We start from the raw sequence: 23,117 nt of genomic DNA on the forward strand, positions 1-23,117 counted from the left end.
CTGTATCTCGGTTCTTTTTCAGTGGTGGTAAAAAAAAAATAAATTGTTATTATCTTGGAAAGCCAGAAACAGGAATTTGCTGACACTAAATAATTTTTCACATAAATATGAAATGTATATTAATTCCCCCACATGGAGTTTGATCAGCTAGGTATTCAGGCTCATGGGGTATTTTGAACCTGAATTATCTTCTATAGCAAGTCATACTGCTTCTACCCAAAGCTGGTCATAAGATGGACAGTGATGGCCTAGGAGAATTGCTCTATTACCTTCTTCTCATATGTATGAATGCTAACATTTTTGTTACACTGACCAGCTTAGTGGTCTTCAAAGTTCCTGAGAGTTCTCAGCAATAAAAATTATGCAACAGGAAGGCCACAAAAAAGGCTTGTTGGGAATATTTGATATAACAGCAAACTGAGAAATGGTATGAAAGTAGATAAAAAAGATTCACTTAAGAAACTCTGCAAGGGGTTTCGTGGTCTTTTTTTTTTCTTTTTTTAATGAAAGTCCCACTTCAGAAGCGTCTAGGGAAGCAGACAGCTAGTGAGTGGCACTGCCAGAAGTCTTCACTGCACTGACACCCTTCTTGATATGGTTTAGAAGTTTCACCTTTATTCTCACAAAACAGGGCTGGAGACTTTCATGCAAAGCCCTTTTCTTAGTATTTGGAGATGTTTGCTTCCAAACTTGATGGAAACCGAGTCACAGGGGAGGGATGTGCAATCCTGAGAAATCACAAACAAAACTGATGTGATTTCCCCCCTGTCTTTCCAGGCCAGACTTGAGGCAGGTGTGGCTGAGAGAGCAAGCAAGCTTGCGATTTACAGCTGTCTGGTAACATGGAGGGGGCGGCACAAACATTTTTGTTTTATCAGGAATTTACACCCATCTCTGGAAATATTCATTGTTCATTCCATTGTATGAAATAGCCTTTGGTGAACTTGCCTTGTCTTATCTCATGGCTGAAATGCTTGGTTATTCGAAGTCATTAGCAAGGGTCCTGACGAACGCGCTGTGGGATTATGGTATATTTATCTGATCAGGAAGGCAAAGCCTGGTGCAGCCCCTCCACTGGCCTGCAGAGTGACCAGGTGAAGAGGAAAAGGATGAGGGAAGCCACATACGGACTATAAAAATGTGTGTAGGAACCCCTTTTCCTCTGGCTGCCCTTCCTTCAGCTGGCCTTGGAAAAGCTGGTGAGCCCTTCCAGTTCCTCTGTCTCTCTCAGATACTGAGCTGAAATCCTGATGAGCAGGTGTTCCCTGACGTGCTTGGAGAGCCACTGGTTTCCGCTGCTTTCCCTGAGTAGGGTTAAAGTCAGTGGGGAGCAGACACAGGCTATCCACAGGCACCCAAATGTGTGGCACCTGATCTTCTCCAACAGGCAAAGAGGAATAGCGTGCAAGCCCCATGGTGGTGAAACAGCACTGTGTTTGGGTAAGAAAACACAGACCCCCCAGAATCCCATTTGCCTTGCAGCAGAGGATGCTTTGCCCCCAGAAAGAGGGGGCAAAGAGAGGTTTGGGGCAGCGGGGAAGGAGCCCTTGCTACTGGCTGCGGTGGGGATGAGCCTGTGGGAGCCCCAGGGGCTGTGAGAACCTAAACCCCGTGTGCCTCCCACCCTCTGCACTGGGACAGCAGGAGGAAAAGCCGAGGGTGTGAGAATAAGCATGGGCTGTGGGTGCAGGATGGCTTCCTCCCCTACTGTAAGTTTTTTACCTACATGTGCTCAAAATGACATAGATATGGGCTGTCTCTGGTGCGGTCACTACTGGTCTGGTTTGGGTCTTTTTCTCCTCTCCTGTGAGGAGAGAAACAGGAGCCTTTTTGCTCCTGTTTTGCTTTTCCTCTCACTCTCCACTTTTTTCCTCGCTTGGATTTTCCCTTCTCTCCCCGTGTCCCCATTTTCCTCTGCTGTTTCAGCTGCTGTCCTAGTGATGAGTACAGATCCCCCTGGTTCTTGTACTCCACAGTTCCTAGAACTACATTTATTTATATTTGTTCTTGGAACCAAGACGGTAAAAATAGCCTAAAGGCCATGGAAATAGTGAGGGAGGGGAGTATAATGCATTGTGCATTGCTTTCATGGATTGCCAAAAGGTGGAAACCCTGTTGATTGGAATTGACTTTTCCCATGTCTCAAAGTCAGCCTGCAGCTCACTAAGTTGATCTGGAGGCCTGGGAAAGGACATACTCCGTTGAGTAGAGTTGCCACCTTTTGGGAAGAAAAAGAGGAAATCTGGAAGAAGAAGAAGGGCAAGATAAAAGAAGATGAAAGTGGGTGGTGGGAGGAAGAAGAAAGATTAATAAAGTGAAGGGAAAAAACCAACAGCAACAAAAACCAAAACACAAGAACTGCCAGGAAAAAAGCTGTATGTAATTTAGTGTGCTGACTTGGAATGTGATTGTATCGTGTGGGAGAGGGAAGTGTAAATATCTCTAATTGCCCCATGAAGAGGTCTTGCTCTGATCTCAAAAAATCTACTATTTATTTAATCTCCAAAACTGAGCTCCTATATCTTTTTCAGCATGGCTTCTTAACAAGATATGTTGTAACAATATGAGCCCTATGAACATGCAGTATTTCTGGGGCTGGCATCAGGCTTCTGCCCTCCAGCATGGAAGAGCAATGGTTTTTGCACAGAAGAGCCAAACCCACAGGATGCAGCTGGAAGATGCATGAAAGGTGAAGTGAGCAGTGAAGAATGATGAAGGGCCTTGCCATCTTCTGCTGCGAACCAAGCTTTGCCATTAAGATCTGTGCAACATACTTTGAGCTACTACTGCCCGGTTCCTCACAGCAGTCTCTGCTGTGGGGTCACCAGTTAGCAGAGGAACAGACAATCCCCAAATGCAGGGCTGTAGAGATCATCTCTGCCCCTTCTCCTGGCACGGAGGGCGGGAGAAAAGACTGGTGTAGGCAGTCTCCTGGACCTAGGAGGATGTGGTGCTGACTGGTTTGCACCCCTGCTGCTTAGGGCTATCAAGTCTGTAGCAGATTTGTCTGGGGAGCAATATTTGGTGCAATATGAAGCTGCATCAAGCAGTGAGATAACAGGCAGGGTGGGCGATTGCTGCACAAGCTTGTTCCTAGGCCCTCTTTTATTTAGCAAGAGGCACGTGTCTGTAGGAGATCAAAACCTAGGTCATGCTTTTCTGCATAAATTCGTCATGAAAACAGTGCTGTTACGTCAGATGGTGCCCTCAGGTGTCTGCGAACTGGCTGATGTCACTGCCCCACTGCTTATAGTGTTCTAAAGAAGGACTTCAAGGTTTTTAAGGGGTTGTCTGAAGCACTGGCGAAGGTTATCCAAGGTGTTGCAGTAAAGTTGTAACCTTCCAGGATTCAGAGTAGCTATTGATCCAAATGTCTCATGCTGTTACCCAGGCAGGTATAAACGGTAGTCTAGTGCCATGAGTGTACGGGGAGTGTATGTGCTTTCCCCTCTAGACTAAATAGTTTTCATTCTGTTTCCGAAATAGCTGTGACATTTGGGCTTCTAAACAGAGCTCCAACTGAAGATGCTCATGATTGTAATGTAGTTGTACTTCTATATCTCTTTCTCCTCTGCTCCCCTTTCATCACCACTTCTGCCTCTGCTCTTTCCCTGGCTTGCTGCCTTCCCACTCTTCCCCCTCCCTCTGTTTTCTTCTCTGCATCTATTTTTACTGCTTCTGCCTTCTTCATCAGTCAACATCTCCCCTGGCTCTTTCTCCCTTCCTTCTTTCCCAGTATCAAAGAGCATCAGTTTTTACTGTATGTATAGGATAAAATGTTTAAAATGCTGGTTTGACCCTGAGATCTGTCCTCAAAGATTTAAAGGCATTCTTTCAAGAGGTTACAGTTGCAGGCTTTGTATACAAACCCATTATCTTCCCATCCTTAGCTGTGTTCAGCTCTCGCAGCATGCAGAACTGAAGTTCCAGGAAAAACTCAGGGAAGCTGGGAACTGCTAACTGCTTGCTGTAGAATACATGCACTAATGCACACTCTCATGCATCTGTCACTGGGATGTTTTAGATTTCTTTGACAAACTGGAGTCTTGCAGCACACTGATAGGGTGGCAAATATTGACAAGCCATGTTTGGACAAAGAAATGAAAACATGGGTAAACGCTGAGGAACGAAGGTCACTTTGACATCACCTATGCAGACAGTTGAAGTGATTTTACTGAATGAATCTTCATGTGTATGACCAGCAGTGTAACTGAGGGGAATGTTAGGAAGACTCCCAGATGTCTGCTGCTGTGACATTAGCACTCATTTCTCCCAGCTGCTAAGTTTTCTGGCTTCAGGTCTGGCAGACTGCGATGCACATGCTGTGCATGACAAGAGCATAATGGATGAAATATGTGAAATTTTGACAACCAGCTACTAGACCATGCTTTCTTTTGGGAAAGAAAGTAGCTCCAGAAGCAATGTTGCAATAGTGGACTGATGTCTCACTCAACCGAATCTGGTCTAGCTCCACTGATTAGCTAAAAGGTGGCAGTGGTAGTTGCACCAATGGGTTTCTGAAGCAGGTAAAATGCTGAGCACAGCTACATTGGTGCATGGCTTACAGGGGACTAACCCTTATGATTCACAATTGAACTAATACCCAACAGGGATAAAAGCAACATTTTTTATTGGGCTAAGGCTTGAGGAGCAATGGAGGTTTAATACACCCTTGAGCAGAGCTGAGAGAGCAGTGCATAGGCTGATTATCAAGCTCTGTCCCCATTTATTTGTCTTTGTGGTGGTCCTTACAGAGACAATCTCCTCCCCAGTTGCTGGAAGCTGTCAGGATAAACCATCTCACCTTTGACATCTCAGCATGATTGACCCCCCTGTTAGCCCTGTTGGGATAAAAGAGCTTCTCTTGTTTGAAACCAGCCATCAGACAGTGCTCCATCTCCTCAGACACAGACCTGGACCCAAAGGTGATGTGTTCATGGCCTCTAAGCTTGATCATTGCAAAACAGGGTAACCAGGAGTCAAAAAAAATCCCTCAAAAGCATCTCCTGATGCAAGCACAGCAGCGCGTATACCTAGCAACGTGCATCTTTGCCAAGCTCACACCACAGCATCAGTCTTCACGTCTGCTACAAAGTCCATGTCAGATAGTCTGTATAGTAATCAAAGCCTTCCTTCATCTGGATCTGTTTTAGAAATTGTACTTCACTTCAAAACCATAGGCATCCATGGTCAAAGCTGTAGGTAACCAGAGACAAGGGATTGCAGGAGACATCTTTGATAGGTGCTGTCCCTGTGCTCCTTCTCGCAAGAGAATAGAGTGCCCATGGACCTCATGATGCTGAACAAAGTGCAAAACACCTGCCGTTGCATGTCTGATTTGATTCAGGGAATTCTGCACATCATGTGCTTATGTGCACACAAAATGCACCCCAGTCCTGGCTCCCTCTTCCCTTCTCCCCCCACTCAGAGAAACAGCTTTTTTCACAGAAAAGTGAAATAACTTGTTTTCTATTCATTTTTGAGGAACAAAATCTGGTCATTTCTCTTTTAAATATTTGGAAGACTTTGTGAAATTAAAATTAACAAGGTCATATAAAAGCCTTCTTGAACAGGTAGATCCAACTTTTAAAAAAAATCCGGGGTTTTGGACTGGTGCAGTTTGTGAGCCTCACTTTATTTACCCTACAGAAAGGAAAGACTCTTGCAAATTAAATCTGTACAGATGGAGGAGTAGTGCTTTGGGGAAGTAATTAAATGTTGCCGCAGTATTTGTTTCTATTTGCTGAAGGAAAGACTTTATAGCTCTCTTTGAAACAACTTTCCTCCTGCCCCTGCCATCCAGCAGAGAGGCTGCATCACTCACTGTTGCTTTTTGCAACAGCTTCTGCACTCTCTCCCATTTAGCTCTCTGCTTTATCCTTGCACCTATTAATTTATCACAGCCACGGTGGGAGCTGGCATTTGCAGTTTGCCTGCCCTGAAGGAGTTAACTGGGTTTATTACATAATCTGTTTAACATTCGGGATGAATAGGAAACGCACGCCCCTCCTCTCCTACAATATGTTTGTGCACTTTAAATCGCACTCCGCCCCGGCTGTGTGTAAGCCCCATGCCACTTGACATGCCCTGAGCCTCCGCGTGTGTGCTTGGGCGCGCGTTTGCATGCCTGCCTGCAGCTTTGCCCTGTTCTGGCTCCGCTCATGCTACCGGCGGCGTTGTACACCCGCGTGTCTCCGTGTGTGCGCGCGTGTGTGCGCACATGAGAAGAGCGGAGCGAGGGGAGGCGAGACGGTCACATTTATAGGAAGTGCCAGCAGTCATTGCGAAGTGTGAAAGCAAACTCTGCCATCTCTTGGACTGCTGCAAGTGGACAGACTGCCTCACATAATGCCATCTTTCGATGAGGTTTTGAAGGAAGCCGGGGAGTTTGGAAGATTTCAAAAGAGGGTCTTCTTCCTCCTTTGCCAGACGGGCGTAACTTTTTCTTTCCTGTTCGCCAGCGTGGTTTTCCTTGGGCAGGCACCTGACAACTACTGGTGCAGGATTCCCGGGGCAGCTGAATTAAGCGAACGATGTGGCTGGACACTGGAAGAGGAACGAAACTTCACGGTACTGCCCCTGCGCCTGGGGAACGGGTCCTCCGGTGGGGAGTGCGAGAGGCTGGACATCGCGTGGGACGCCTCCATCAGCTGTGCCAGCCTGCTCGTCCCCTACGGCAATCGCAGCACGGGCAACCTGCCGCTCACCACGTGCCATGATAACTGGGTGTATGAACAGCCCCACTCCTCCATCGTCAGTGAGGTAAGGAAAATCCCCGTCCTCGAATCAGCAGCTTCCATCCCGGTGTGGGATTGCAGCAGCAAAATGGGACTGCTGCTGCAAGGGTCGTTGCTTTGGTGGCTGGGTTTCCTTTCTGCATTTGTTTTGTTCCGAGTCACGAGCAAATTGGGATAATGAGTATGATCAAGTGTCAGTGTCAAGCTTTTAGGGAAAGGTGAGCTGATCTGAAGGCTGGCTCTCCAAAGCCAAGCACCCCACACAAAGACTGCTCTGTCACTAGAGGAATGTCAGATTAAAATAAAGAGTTAAGTCCTTGCAGCTGAGGCTTCTGGTGCTCAATTTTGGGCCAGCGACTTTGGTGGTGTAAACTCCAAGTGTAGCTGACTGATACCACTTGATGATCTGGATCACTGTATATTATCTGTTCTCTGTATTTCCAGTAGTGAGCATTTAAGTCTGCAGGTAATAAAAAAATTGGTGGCAGACTGCCCTTCTGAGATCTGACAGGAGTCAGCAGAAATGATTGTGCTTACTAAAGAAAAAACAAACAAACATTTTTGCCCAAAGCTATCGTTCAGCTTTTCCTGAAATGTCAGCATCAGAGAACCGCAGACTATTACTACTGGTGGTAAGCACTGGCAAATGTAGTGGCTTTTTAATGAGGCTGCGAAAGGCCATTTAAGATGCTTTCCTAGGAGATCCTCTGCGTAATCTGTAATTGTGCCATGGATGTGCTGTGGTCTGGCTCCAGCATACACTCTGCACACTAGGAGTGTGTACATTTTAAGGTCAGCCTGACAGTAACTTTCACCGATGCAGTGATGAACAATATGAAGTGTGCTTAGAGGGGTTGTCTAGGAAATCATCAAGATGCACTGCAAAATGTGCTAGCACAGCCATGGGCTCTGGCTTCTGCCTGTCTCATGAGCCCCCCGCTGTGGTTTTTAACCGGGTGCTTGCACTGGAGCAGTGCCCTCCGAAACACGGAGCAGGGCACAGCAGGCAAAGCCCTGAGCAAACACTGAACTGAAAAGCAGTGCCTATCCCAACCTTTCAATTCACCATCCTTCCCCCATCCAGCTGGGACCACTGGATCTGCTTGTAGGCTTCAGGCTCTTCAGAGCAGCAGCTTTGTGCCCTGAGCAGCGCGTCTGACATGATCAACTTTAGCCAGGATCTATGCTCAGGAGAAGATAAATGAGTGCACCTGCCTGGCCCTAGAGCAAAGGTTCAGAACTGGCTTTTGTGTGCAGTTGCCGAAATCAAGGTTGCTTGGAGGGCCGCAAGTGACATGCAGGGAGCTGGCGTCAAACTTTGGTCCCTGGGAATGACGTATCTCTGACTGTGCTGGCAGTGGCAGCCAGGGCTGGGTGGGCAGGAGGACGATTGCTGCCTGGGAGCTGCAGCGTGGCTCCAGAGCGAACTGCAGGAGGTGGCCATAGTGGGAAGGTTATGCCGCTGCCTCCGAGGTATCTCTGCTGGGGGATGGCGAGGGGTTAGGTCATGGTGTCTTTTACCTGGGCAGTCTGTGCTAGCCGTTCCACCCAGAGCTTAAAAATAAAAATATAGAGATTCCTTTTCTTCTGTTTTTCCTTTTTTTTTCCATCAGCCTTGCTGTTGGTGAAAGCATGTAAGTTGTGTCTGTAAGATTGTGCTCAGAATCCGTTTATGGCAGCAGTTTGTGTATCTAGCAAAGCCACTGTGATTTTCCAGCAGTGTTGAGCCACTGGGTACTAGGAGAAAAGGAAACCAGTGTTTGTGTTGCAGCAATAAATGGGAGTGAAAGGTTCAATGTTCTCGGGCAGACACCTCGTCCATCTGTACCTTCTTCCTCTCTTCTCCTGGGGAGACCTTCCAGGGCCAAGGGAGGGAGGAGGGATGAAGGGATGCTTGGGGAAGCGCTCCCCGCCTGTGCTCCCAAAGGTGCACGTTAGGAAAACCAGGCAGTAACAGTCTGCAAGGAGTGACAGGCTGAGACTCTCTGTCCCCTGTGCCGGGGCAGCAGGTCCCATCATCACCGTCACTGCAGCTCCCAGAGGGACTCTTGCTGGCTGGGTGCACCTCGGCCGGAGGGTGCTGGGCTGTGACCTGGGGCATTTGCATCCTGTTCCAAGTTTTGCAACATTTGCTGGATAAATCACATCCCATGAGGCTTGGTTTCTTCATCTAAAAAGGAAGCTTGTGGCATCACATCCTGGCTCAGTTGCTTTGAGTTCAGCTATTAAAAGGAGCTTGGTATCTTATTAATGTGTTATACGTCCAGCAAAGACAATTTAAATCCCTGATTTAATTTAGTCTCCTTTCGCTCAGCTGAGGCTCTAACGAATCATGACTCAATTGAAGCAGATTTGTGCTCTGTTTAATCACCAGAGATGTCTTTTCTCATGTATCTACTGGTAAATGTTTCATTTTGTCCATGTGTACAGAAACGTTTCTGTTTCTTTGAACTATCTTAAGATTTCTGGCACTTTATGTCTGGCTGAATCAACAGTGGAAGTGACCAGGGAGACAAAGTTAAAAGGATTAGTTATATGACAATCTGAAGGACATATGTTCAGGGAGAAAGAGAGAGAAGGGGGAAAAAAAAAAAAAGTCAGGATACTGAAGGACTTCTTCCAGGCCTATAGCAAGCACAGATCTGGTGTGGATTTGCAGCGTGGCGGAGGAGGCAGAGGGCAAATGCAGGCATGTAAAGCCTTTGCTGGAAAAAGGTGTCGTATCACAGAGCAGGTCTGGCAGCCAATCCACAGGCTATTGCAATCACTTCTGAGCACCCTAAATAAGCTAAATCTTATGGCTGGAGGAACTGATTTATGAGGAGTTGTGAAATGAAAGCTATTGCAGTACCTGACTTTGTTGCTCTGATTTGTGCATGACTAGAGCACATTGCTCACTGGCCGCTCTCATCCTAGCTATCTTCTGTGAAGGTGTTCACAGTAGCATCAGCAGAAGGAAGCAGAGGAAAAAGGGGGAATGTGGACTGATAAAAAGCACCCACTGCTTTGTAAGCAGTACCTGGGATGCCTGCTGCATCACCTGCTGCTGCAGGACTCCTGAGTCTCAGTGCTGGGGTACAGTGGGGTGCTGGGAGAATGTACCAGGGCTTTCCTCCTTCAGCATTTGAGGAGAAAAGTAAAATTTATTAAGAAATCATCACAGGAGCAACACATGGCAAAGCCAGTTAGCTTGGTCTAGTGACAGGCAACAAAGCACTGCTAAAGATTGCCTTTTAAAATCTTCTTTTGATGTCTAACAGGCTCTGAAAGGAGGTCCCTACTTCTGCAGTGACATGCCTAAGGGTGTCTGTGCTCCATTGCTTTAGGTCAGGCTTTTCTGTGAGGGCAATCCAGATCAGAGGAGGAGTTGTCTGCCGGTGCTGCACACACAGCCCAGCACTGTGGTGCCTGAGTTAGAGTTGAGCAAACTGGAGCTGGGATGATGTAAAGGTTTCGAGATATCAGCAAAGTCCTCCGCTATGTGTAAAACTTGGCAGCGACCCCTCCGACGCAATGGTGTCGCAGGTGGTGGATCTGCGCGGAGGACCTTGGCCCAGTGCAATCCGCTCCCGTTTAATTGAGCAGGTCTCGCACAGCACCCTGTGACACTGGAAGACGCGGCTGCGTGCGTCAGCGGCGGGACGGGAACCCAGTGGCTTCTCAGATTTTGCTTGGAGAGGGAGGCTGTGGGGGTAATTATCGAGCTAAATCCATTCCTGGCTCATGCCAGCTGGTGCCATCTGAAATGATGCTGGTCGTAGCAGGTGGCTGGCGCTGCTCGGAAGGGAAGGCTGGTGACAGCAGCACCTTTCACAGGGGAGGAGGGCGGGAAAGGACAGCCCTTCTGCGCAGCAGATGGAGAAGAAGGAAAAGCAGGGGTGCCGGGGGACTGTGGTGGACTGGGGGGGCTGCAGCCTCATGCGCTGGCCTGGGGGTCTGGAAGGAAGCCCAGGTCACCCCCTGCACTCCGTAACACTTGAAGTAGGATGCGTGCTGCCTGCCAACCCCTGCCGGGTGAGCCTTGTAAGGGACGGACATACCCAGGACATACGAAAGTCAATAAACCTAATTTCCCCAGGAAACTGTGCTGAAGGCTGAGTCACTTGACCTTTAATACTGCTGGGGCTTGGCACTTTGTACTTTCATCTCAGCGGAGAAAGTCTAGCACTCTGCAAAAGGGTGGCTGGTGATATCTTGCAAAGCGATAGCCATTTTATTCCAACATTTTTGGCGGTGATGACTCCTAGAGGCATGTGCGTGAATTACAATTGCGTCTGCAGGTTGAATGGCCTGTAGTGGTGGACGAAAGCAAGAGGGAAGTCTACATTGTCATCAGAAGCTACAGCACAGCTGGCATATTTCAGGCTTATTTGTTGGCAGGAGTTCAGCAGAAGGGACCGATTCCAATATGCCCTGTCTGCAGCGAGTCTTCACGCCGTAGATGATGTCACTTTGAGACCCAGCAACAATTTGTTGCCAAAGTGTGAGGTCTGAGGTGGACAAATGATCATTTGAACATATCCTATTGCACCTGCTGGGAATAAATCTTCTTACTCCTCTGCTTGCCAGCTGTCTCAGAAAATAACAGTCAGCCAGCATTTGCAGAGAAACCTGTAAGCAAAGCAATAATGTTTGTCTCAGAGTTTTTACAGTCCCTCAGAGCAGGAGATAACATGGCAGTCAAGCTCAGGATGGAGAAAGCACAGCTGGTCCTTGTGCTGTCCTCCTGCAAGGCGATAAACAACGCAATTCACCCTCAAAGTGTTGATCTAGTGTGATTATTGTCATTGGCATGGCAGTACCCTGTCTTATTTCCACCATCATGGTGGGATTAACAATAAGTAGTGGAGGGTAAGGGAAAAAGGGCAGACAGAGGAGCGGAGGGAGCAGCAATTGCTGAATTTTTTATGAAGCTCTAACTAAGCTTTCCCCATATGAGAGGGGCTGGAGCAGTTCCTTGCACGGGTTACGCCAGTGGGGCTACATTTCTGTCACTGCCATCGAGCCAGCTGATACTGGCTGAGGGTTCGTGCCTTGGTTTTTCTTATTGTTTTTAGGACAGCTGCTGTTTTCCCCCCTTTAGGAGATGGTAAGTTTCTCTGCCTCCTTCTTGCTTTGGCCATGGATAGACATAAGAAAAAAAGAAGGACAGAATAGGTCTTCTGTCCTAGGAGGCTCAATGAGCCCAGGTGATCTGAGTGGCAGGGATGCAAAGGTACCAGCTGGGCCTTGGGCCATGCACAGGAGAGAAACCTCCAAAGCTTTCAAAGCTAAGCTGCTCCACTGGCCTTGAGCCACAGTGCACTGGGAGCAGGCTAAAGGCTGACTCCATTTGTCCTGTTAAGTGCTCAGCTTGAAACAAGACATGGAGAAGAACAGTGTCCTTGCTTAGTCCCTTTGCACTCTGACAGAAGCTTTGACAGAAAGAGAAAAAAAAAGGTAATTTCTCCCTGTCTACTGCATGTGCTTGCAGGGTGTTTTTTTGCAGTAAGGATGTGTGAAAGATAGCGGTTTAACAGCCCAGAGGATAAGAGAGATGGAGAAGAGCTGCCCAGCAACAAATGAGGAACATGCAGCAACAGTCTGCATCTCCCCAGGTTTCCCTAAACAATGAATATTGCCCTAAAACCTTTGTCACTGGGAGTGGAAGGGTAAACCAGCCTCTGTTTGGCCACTTGTATGAATGCCACTTAAAACGTGTGTGTGGGCTCTCAATATGCTATTGTAATTGGACTGAGGAATCACTGTAGATCTCTTTATTGACCAAAGAGTCTCATCCACCATTTTGAAATCTAATTGTAACAGGCAGTAAAATGCTTCCAAACTCCTACTCAAAGCTGCTGCATTTTGAGGAGCTTTTAACGACATGTTGTCATTTAAAGAAATGCATTTCTGCAGGGGTAGGTGTACTGAAGTGTTTTGGGACTTCCTTGGTGCACGAAGGCTCCTCAAGTACCAGGAATTACAAGTTTGCGATTAGTCTGCTTGTCAAACTAAAATGGAAAATGTTTGCCTTCTGCCAAGGCTATGAAGAAATGAGCAGTTGCCACAGCCCCCGTGTTTCCCAGTCATTAGTCATGTATGAGCATTTCTTCTGTTCCCATCTCAGCCAGTTCCCACCTCAGCCAGTTCCCACTTCTTTCTATAGAGATTACTCCACTAATGAACTACCACTAATGAACTCCACTGGCTTTTGCACAGCGGAGACCCAGTGCAAAACCTCTTCCTTCTTCCAGGGAAATCTCGCTCAGGCAGTTTGCTGCTGCTTTAGAGGTTAGCAAAATGCACCGGCATAGTCCCTTCCAGCCACGCCACTGCTACTGTAAATCCACACTGGGATTTCACATTGATGTTCAAGCCTCTAGCGGGTGGGAAAACAGTCATCACAGGGATATATTTCCAAGTAGGAGTGTATGCCTGCCCATACTGTGGAAGGGACTGATTTTCCCCACTCTCTTAAGAACACTATAGAAGGGGATGTCCTGAAGGAGCTGGTTCCTGCTGCCTCCCTCTGTTGGCAACACCTCACTTCTGCTCAGGATGGCAGCTCATCGGCAAGGCTAAGAGGAAGGGAGCGCAGATGTGGATTGTTTCTCACTTTGGGCAGTACAACTTTTTTTAGCCAGCTCCCTAAATGGAAGGAGGCTGTGTCCAGGCACACATTGCTTTTTGTCATACAGCGGACAGAAATTGTGCAGGCGAGTGCAGCACTGAATGCAGACACGAGGTGTGGGGTTGTGCTGGGTGCATGCACTTGTGCAGTGAGGGGCTTAGCAGGGAGCACGGAAAGGCCGAGGAAGAGGACATGCCCTTAGCTGGATCTGGCCAGCTGAGCTAGCTCACCCGCTTGATTGAAATGAGGAGCTGGCTAGCTAGGCTTTAACAGGGTTTAGGTGTAGCCAGAGCTATACAGGTCAACAAATAGGCTTAAGATCAGGGGCAAAAAAAACTAAGGCTTTCCTTTCCTTTTCCACATCCTTCCTGCCCTGCCCCCCACTGCAGTAAATGTTTTAGCAATTAAATTTCAAGTCTGTGGAGGACAAGGCACTGAAAACAGGACGTGGTGACATTCCCTTTCTACCCTGTTATCCTGGGTGAGCTTATTCAAGTGAAAGCAGAAATGTTTACTTCACAGCATAAACATGCACAATGAGGACACTGTGGACAGAGACATCTACAAATGCATAGGGAGGACTGGGCAGTAAGCCTTGCTCACCCCAGCATCTGTTTGTCCAGAATGTGTCCCAAATTTTGCAAAAGGAGCAGGGGTGTGCTGTTGCAGCTGTAGAGGTGATGCTTCTGGATGGAAATCTCAGCTGGGTGCTGGCTTGCTGAGGGCTGTGTGATGCTCAGCAATGAGCCACTGGTCTCACATCTCTTCTGCAGCTTATTTGCAATTGGTGTGAGCTACAGCTCTTCTTCCCTGGAGGTGCCAAATTGGAACATTCAGGAAGAAAAACGAAGAAAACAAAGAAAACCAAAGTCAGGTAGCTGTGGTCTAGACAGATAGAGAGCCCTAGAGGTTTTGATTCTCAATGTTACCAATTTTGGAAACCAAGTTTGATCACGGGAGGGTAGTCTGTGACATTTAAAGACCATATGCTGGGGTTTTTTTGGTATGTCATGAGAAGAACGTGCACTTTCAGGGAATGGGATCTCCTATTACTCACAGTGGGAGATGGTTACTAACAGGGACAGCTCTTCCGCTCCTCGATGCCACTGGATATTAGCATGGAAGTGCTCCTGGTCAGTGAGCCCCTTGCAACGTGGACTGCATCTGCCTGGGCATAGGAGCAGCCTATGTGGTAGGAGTGTATACATCAGCCCATGCATGGATGGGCATACGACCGTTCAGAAAGAGAGAGGAGGCACCACTCTGCTCCCTTTTGTGAAAGCTGCTAGTAAGGGACATGGGAGATGTTTTGGAGGAGTGTCATATAGGAGGACTACTGGTTAACTGCAGACAGGCTGAAATCCTGGGTAAACAGATGCAGATGCTTTTCCTCCAAGTGATGCAAATGGGGATAACTATCAGGCACAATCAGACCAGGTCACAGCTGAAGTGGTGATGTGGGTCTGACAGGCAGCTTGGATCAAAAAAAGATCTCTACAGGGTGTGGAATTCTCTTTTAAAGGTTACGTTCCCCTCTAAAGGTTATGTTTGCAAACGAAAAGCAAGACATTAGCAGGGTGATGACTTAAATGCTAGGTGCTACTCAAGCAAACAGAAAAGGTCTGAGAATGCTTATCTGTACCAGAAGTTATTTACATACTTAGAAAATAACAAAGCACAAGACTAATTTAGGAGAGTACAGTTAGCATATTGTCCCTAATCTTTTCAGAAAGAGCTCATAGAATTTTTCTGTGTTTTCCTATTTCCCAGAATATTTCTCCCCTCAGGGAGAGCTGTAATCCTGATGCACTTTATAGGTGTTAGAAATCTGGGCCTTGGTCTCTGAAATCGACAACCGAAATCAGGGGCGAGTGGATTTTAAGTGATCTACAATGTTTTTACTTACGGATTTTATGTCCGTGTAAGCATCGTCTCATTTTGACATTGCTTTAAAGGTTTTGTTATTACATGCACTTTTTAGTTTTGCTCTCACACTAATTTATTGATGATTCTGGAGAGGCGATAATGTGCTTACTCCCCCATTCTCTCCTCGGCTGTTTTGGCTTATGAGGGGGAGTCCTCTCTCATGACCATCTTCTTCAGTAGCAATCGCAAGTGTCGGAGGACGTTTTGCTCTCTGACGGGCAATTCTGTGCAGGGCTTTTAAACCTGGTCCTGTATGAAGCCCTCCCTGCTGATCTATCAATCAGCCTGATATTCCTCTCCAAGGTTTTGATCTGTCAAGGGGCCAAGCTGCTTGTGAGGTGCTGAGTGACCTTAACCTTCAACAGGGCGCTGACTCACTCTGTAGACCGTGGGCCCAGACCTCTCTTATTCCTGGGGACTGCTATGAGGGAGGTGTGAGGGTTCCTCTTGGGGAATGGTGCTCCCAGGGTCACTCCACAAGCGTCCGCTGGAAGCAGAAAATAATGATGCGAAGGTTCGTGTTAAGCAGCGTTCAGAGCTGGAGCACAGACACAGGTTGAGGCTGGCCTCTGTCACACTCCATCGCTGTAAATGGCTAGGAAAAGCCAGCGCACCACAGCCAGCGCCACCAGTAGGAAACGGCATGAAATAACGGAGCATTTTGTAAAACAGCCTGTGGCATCGGGCTCTGAGCTCTCACTAGAGCTGTCACCCCCCCAGCAGAGCGTGGGTCTCTCCTGCTGCCACTGCTCTGACCAAAAACCCACAGGGAAGAGTGCAGCTGTGTGGTGAGACGGGCAAGGAGAGGGAAAGACCTGTGCTGTGCTCTGAGGTCGCGGGAGAGCTGTGGCTGCGTGGTGCGACAGCTCAGATGAGCAGCGACATTCAGCACCTGAATGAAACACCTGGGCCTGAAATGCAGGCCAAGCCAGCCAGAGGAGCCGTGCCGGTGACCCACCGACCAGGCAACGTATATACCTCTTCGCGAATGTAACAGTCCAGCAGCTGCCCAGACGGTCCCCTTGGTGCATAGGTGGCAGTGCCAGGGTGTCCAGCACAGGCCCTGGCGGGGGGACCCGCACCAGACATGTGTCCTGTGAGGTGTCTAGCTGAGTACAGCTCTGGCTAAGTCCGAGCGGTTTCCCTGAGCCCATGTGAAGCTGCTTTTCCTGCTTGCCCTCTCTGCCTGTCTCTTCATGTGATTTTTTCTTTTTGTTATGCTTCAGCAGTACACTTTTGAAGACAGTATTTTCTCATAGCTAGTCTTTAGCTCTCTGGTAAGCTGTATTGCCCTGTACAGGTGGCTTCAGATGCTCCTCTGAGAGCCCCAGCCGGTGCCATCAGTGCAGTCAATTGCATTGCCTTCTAAAATCTTCTTTTAATGGTCATTCTCATGAAAAAACTCTGCTTTCTAAAGCTGCATCTTTTTATACTATTTGTCAGGGTTGTCATAGTTTCAAGAAGCAAGAGATTAAGCAGTGTTTGAAGTTTGAAAGCGCTGCTCCATGTTCAGGCTATTTTAGGAAAGCATTGCGATAGCCCTTGAATATGACAGCAGAGAGCAGGTTTTATTCCTCTCAGAGGAAGCTGAGGTTTCTGCAGCTCCTGCTCAAGATTTACAGAAGTGGAAGCCAGGTGCTGATGGCCTGGCTTGGCTCCGCGGAGTCACCGTGTTGACGTCAAAACCATGAGTTTGTTTAAGTCAGTGGGGGTGGGATATCTATCAGGTTGGAGACCTATGAAGTTACTAGCCAAGTTTTTCTTCACAGTTGTGAGGGCTGGAAACTGCAGTTCTCAGTCACAAAATTTCCATACCTGCGGCTTCAAGAAAAAAAAAAGCCACAAACAAACCCAAATCCTGGACTTCTGGTAAAATCATCATAACTAACAACAATGATTCTGCTGTAGTTACTGTCACTGACAGTGCTAATAGTACATTTGGAACCAAAACTGAGGAGTTTCATTTTAAAAAGTGAAGAATAGCCTGTAGAAATGAGTGTGAATGGCACCTGTGTGGAGTTCAGAATATTAAAAGAAACTGTTTCTTATGTAGGTACATAAATAAAAATTTAAGGGTCCAGATTCAAGCTCAGTGAAATCTTAAGTCTGGGTGCCTGCTGTGTCTCAGGTGTAAGCATGTCGGAAATCCCAGCCCCAGGTAATACTTGCTGGGAGTTACAGCAGGCAAATAGGCTAAGACGGAGCTCGGACTCACAGCACTAAATTTCAGAGTCTGGAGAATTGTGAGTGGCGGAAGAGGCTTTTAATCTTCTCTCCAAACACCCCTGGGGCCACTTTGTCCAAGCACAGTGGTTGAGCACTGGTATTGTGGTACATATGCTGGTGAGTAAAAATGAGACAAGCTGTGTGTGCTTCAACAACCAGCACCTTGTTAGCAATGAAAACATTTCTTACAGCTTATGCCTGAAAGCAAAAGGGTCTCTCTCGGGTAAATGGCAGCAGCTGCTGTTGTCTGTGGCTTCCCTTGGTCCTGAAGTTGCATTGTTCCTAAGGTTACCCCAGCTATGGATCGAAACCTCCTGACTCCCATAAGGTCTTGCAGAACTTGGCAGGCAGCGGTTGGTATTTCTTTATGCTCAAAGAACCTCTAAAGTAATTTCCAATGACATGCTGTCTGGATAACTATTTTTAGTTTCTTTTTAGTTTTAATTCCTAGTCTCTTTGTCTTCCTTTCTCTCCCCCACTTCCCTCTTCCCTTCACCCCTGCCCATCCCCATCCCCATCCCTGTTAATGAATTCTTCAGATATGCACCAATGTAACATTGTGTTAGGGAGTTATGCCTACTGCAGTATAAGGAGTAGAAAGGTCTGGGAAAGCTACACCAAGAAAATACATATTCAGTGTGTCAGAAATTGATCTGAGATCTGTTTTCAGTTTCCTCAGAGACCACATGTTTTTGCTTTTATCTAGAAGGCACTAAGAAAAATAATTAAACCATTTCTATAAACTGATGTTTTCATTGGCTGTAGCTGTGCACCCTTACTCTACACTAAACAAAGTCATGGCTTTGCCTTGGCAGCATATTTAACAGCATTGCATTTGGTTTGCAAAAGACCGATTTGCTTTCCATATCTGGACAACTGATGTATGAAACACAGCATCCTTTTGGCGAGGAGGAGCTCTCCCCCTATCTTCACGATAGCTTGAAGAGTGCTTGCTATGGTTGCACTTCCCTGGCCCACTGGTGCTTGGTGTTGAACAAGCACATTTGAATTTCCCCTTTCCCTTCCTCTTCTCTTTTCCCTTCCCCTTCCCCTTCCCACTCAGCTCTATGCAGTTTCTATAATGTTTTGCCCTGAGGATGATGAGTGACCCACCTGGGGTGTTTATGCCTCTCCCTTATTCCCGCAGTATAACCTTGTGTGTGGCAATGCCTGGATGCTGGATCTGTCACAGGCTATCCTCAATCTGGGGTTTCTGGCTGGCGCGTTCACCCTGGGCTACGCTGCAGACAGGTACTGTATAAATGCTGCTGTCCTTTGTTTTGTTCAGAGGTGAAATATGCATGCAGTATGCATGCATCAATACTTTGGAGGTTTAATTCGCTTCGGATAAACATTCCCTGCCTGGGTTGACAAAACCCAGCCAATGTAATCTTCATTTCCTTTTGGGCTGGAAACTTCACACGATCATACTTACTGATCCTGTTTGGACTTTACAATGTCATGCAAAGAGCTTTTGTTGTGGTTTCCGATGTTTTCTGTACACATCTGGACCCAGGAAGGGCAGAAGTACACAGAAATGAAAAGGAAGCATTCAGAGGAGTTTTCTGGACTGGTGTTTACTGGGGGATGTTTAATAGGCACCACTGATGAAGAAAGCAGCTACTTGAGGAAAGAAGGAAGGGACTCAGTATGGTAACTCTCTCCATTCACAGGCTGGACTCATACACTTACCACCGAGGTCAGAGCTCCCTCCAGCTGGTCCTCAACTCTGTTAGAGCTGGATGAATACCAAGGAAAAGATGCGGGTGATACTCAGGCTTGAGCAGCCCCAGAGCCGGGAGCTCCTGTAAGGTCTACCTCGCTCTTAAAGGAGGGAGCCTGGTTTGTGCTTTGTGCTGATAATTAACAGTAGTCAACCTATGCATTGGCTGAGAGCACCCCTGATGATTTCAATGGCAGAGCATATTTCTTCAGTTCATAAAATTCTTTCTTTCTGCCTGTTTTATTTTTCTTTGATATCTGTAATAATAGTAATAATAACTTGAAGTACGATTTCTTTGTAGGCAGAAATACAGAATTATCTGGAATGTCATCTCAGATAACAAATTTTGAACTAGCAAACAAAAGTACTTTCAAGGGAAACCTCATCTTTCTAAGGGATATAGTAATAAGGGAAAAAATAAGGCAGAAAAGATTCCATGGCACTGGCTAACTTAAGATATCTCTGCTCAGTGTCTGGCTGGGCAGCCTACTAGCACCTGAAGACTGTGTAAGAGTAGAGATATTACAGCTAATTATTAAAATAAAATAGTATGTCTAGGAGTACTTATGTTTTAAGCATAATGTAACTACTGTACAACTATGAATGTTGTACATTGGTTGCACTGGGGGGATGTGCTGCAGCCAGACCATTAGACTTTTGTCTCCTTGACAGCACTCAAAAGAATGGACCAGGTTGAAAATACCCTGATTTTTGGCCTGTATAAATTCTTCTCATGAAACCTTTTGAACAAAATGAAAAAACAAATATTTTCTCAAATAAGAGAGATTTTTTTTTGGTAAGATGAACAGCTACATCACTACTCACAGTTTCTTCTTCTTAAAACAGCAACAATAACAATGGAGAAGAGATCAAAATGGAAATTCTAGTTGTGTTCCAAGGACACAGTTGCCATGAAACCACAGGGAAGTTTTGTTGGCAGTTTTTTTGGAATTATGGCTTACCTCAGGGACACCTATTAATAATGATGTTTTTTGCTGGAAAATGAGACTCATGAATACGTTAGGCAGACTTTGAAAACAAACAGTCTAAACCTAAACAAAACACTGGAAAATCACATAAAGTAATTGAAGAAGAAATTACTTACTTTCACAGAGCTGGCTGTTATTACTATTAGGAAACTAATTTGTGAAAACAGAAATCCACAAACAAAGTTGCCCTTATTTCAACGGGATCAAAAATCTGAACTTTAACATATGGGCCACAGTTTAGATACAAATTGTTTTCTAAATTAAAAGGGGGCCTGGTGCAGGCATCACCAGTTTTAAAATTAGTGACATAAAGGCAGTGATAACTGCCACAGGGAAAAGAGTCCCATATCCCAAGGGCCAACACTAAAAAGTTTCAGGCAGCCTCCCTTCAGAACAAGGCCAGTCTCAAAAAGACACTTTCAGATCTAGCATTAAAGTGAGATGCCAGAAAAAAAAAAAAAAATCTTTGTGTCTTTTCATGATTTTCACGTTCTTTTCCTTTTTCAACAGATATGGCAGAATCCTCATCTACTTGCTTTCCTGTCTCGGGGTTGGGATATGTGGTATCATAGTGGCATTCGCACCAAACTTTACTGTATTTTTGATCTTCCGTTTTCTCCAAGGCGTGTTTGGCAAGGGAACCTGGATGACATGCTACGTGATTGGTGAGAGCTGTTATCTTCTTTCTTTTCCGGTTAGGAAAAGTGAGGGATTTTTGGAGGACAAGGAGTCTGGCTACATCTGCTCTTGATAATATTTTTTCTTGGGAATAAAGCACTGGCCCTGAGGTCAGCAGACAATGAATAACCCAAGTCCATCCTAGTTAATGCATTTGTCCTCCAAGACAAGGTACCTGCATGCAAATTTTAACTTGGCATCCATGGTCTGAGCTCATGCCTGAACTGAATGTTTGGGGAAGCAGTCACCGGCCTTTGTCCAGACCATGCTAGGGACCTTTCTAGCAGCTAAACAGTATAGTGTTTCCTTACCTGGCAATGTCTGTTAATTTACTGGTACAGAGGTGGCCTCTGAGAATGGCAGCAAGTGCAAACTCTTTCTGTTATTCAGTACTGATATAGGATGGAAAGGAGCAGCAGTGTATGTGCCTGCCTGACCTCACAGGATCCCATGGAGAAGAGTGAGGAAGAAGTAATGCACGAGGCCAGACTAACAGTTCCTTCAGAACTGTCCAAGCTCTCCTTTTGTACCCAGCACTGTGGTACTTGAATATGCCTGTGAGCAGCTGGCCATAGGCAATATCAGTAGCAAGCCAACACTTTCTGTTGATGTTATTTGAGAACTTTTATGGCTGTCTAATGTATGGACTCCGATGGGGAGAGATTAACATAAATAATTAAGAAGTGGATGATTAGAATGTGTATATATAAAGGTTTTCTTATTACATAGAAGATCACCAAGGTGATCAAAATCTACAGAGCAAGCCCCGAATAAACCAGATACACAAAGAGGGACATGATTAATTTTGGCAGAGTCTGAACATCTTCCACAGATACTCAGAGGAGTTAACTGCTTTTCCTCACTGGGAGAACAGACACTTGGATGGCTGCTCTTCATTCTTTAACTGGGAGACTTTGCTTAGTGCCAGGCTGGACACCAGGGTCCATATTAGGATTATTATTTCCTGAAAAGGGAAAAGGAAGGGAAGCTTTTTTATAAATAGCATCAAAACAGCAGGGATCCAGACTCTTTGATAGGCTATAGTCATGGCCCAGGGATGAAGCTCCTCGCATAGCAAGCTGACTTTTCATGAGAAAAGGGTATTGTTGTGGCATCTTGAATAACTGCCAGGTTCAGAAAGGGAAACTCCTCTCTAGAGCATGAAATAGCAAGACATTGAGGAAAGCATCCTACTAGAGATGAGACATCAGATTTGCTTAAAAAGAAAATCAACCATTCAGTAATCTACTGTGATAATCCAAAACACAGCGATAGCATCATTATATAGTGCAAAAACTTGTACCATCACTGTAGTCTGTGAGGCCTGTGACAATTTTTTAAAATTTCTAGTGGAATTTAGATGAGTGAGAGCAGAATTGCAACCAGATGTAAACAGTTACAGTGAGACCTGGGAACGCTGTGGTGATGTATGCACAAATATACCTGTCTAGCCCTCTCAGCATCTAAAGCCCAGAAGCACCTCAGTTTTCTGGGCAAAGTTACACTGCTGAGCAGCTCAGGTCCAAGATCCAGTGAAAGGGCCAGAAGCTGCTTTTCCCCTCACTTCCAAACACATGGCCTAATTTGAAACCGAAATCTTATCCTAAAAGTTTGGCAAGTGCTCTAACCAGCAAAATGTTTTATGACAGACCCATGGCTTCCTTAAAATGGCCAAGTTTTAACAGAAAGGAATGTTTTGCAATGCTCAGATCAGACTGCCTGACTTTAGGGAAAGGTTCAGAGATACAGCATCCTGAGGGACAATGTATTACCACAGCCCTAAGCAAGGTGCATAATTCTTGGAGAGAGTGATTCCATCTAGATTCCTTCAGGGATCTACTCTTATGTCCCAGGATCACCCAGAGTATTTACCAACCCAGCATTTTTTAAGAGGCCTGTACAGATCATGGGTTTGGTTGCACCAGGATGATGATTGCCCACGTCCCAAGCTACTGATCTGTGCTTCAGAACCACAACAGGCTGCCCCAAGAACCTCTCTTTGCTCTTATGTACAACCCAGCTCCTCCCGGGCCGGTGCTGAGCAGCTACCTTTAGGCAGTAGAGTTGCCCCTGAGCCATGCAGATGTGATGAATAGTCAATAAATATAGTAATGGTGTCATATTTTTCTGCATTGCCAGCTGAAACGAATCACTGTTACTTGTAAAATTTTTTCTCCTTTAGTAAAATAATAATTAAAAAAAAGTGTTTTCCATGTATTATAAAC

At 46.2% G+C, this 23,117-nt stretch overlaps 1 protein-coding gene across 1 annotated transcript in view; it reads left to right on the top strand.

Moving 5' to 3' along the window:
* Positions 1-6,046: 6,046 nt before the first annotated feature.
* SLC22A3 (solute carrier family 22 member 3) overlaps positions 6,047-23,117 on the top strand; it is a 36,061-nt gene continuing 18,990 nt past the window's right edge. Inside the window, exons 1-3 of the mRNA XM_052784856.1 lie at positions 6,047-6,762; positions 18,650-18,753; positions 20,725-20,879. Of these exons, the coding sequence (XP_052640816.1) occupies positions 6,349-6,762; positions 18,650-18,753; positions 20,725-20,879 (673 nt within the window). The 5' untranslated portion in view covers positions 6,047-6,348. The remainder of the gene's footprint in view (positions 6,763-18,649; positions 18,754-20,724; positions 20,880-23,117) is intronic.

The sequence above is a fragment of the Harpia harpyja genome, chromosome 4 (genome assembly GCF_026419915.1).
Source record: "Harpia harpyja isolate bHarHar1 chromosome 4, bHarHar1 primary haplotype, whole genome shotgun sequence".
In the NCBI taxonomy this organism is placed as follows: Eukaryota; Metazoa; Chordata; class Aves; order Accipitriformes; family Accipitridae; genus Harpia; species Harpia harpyja.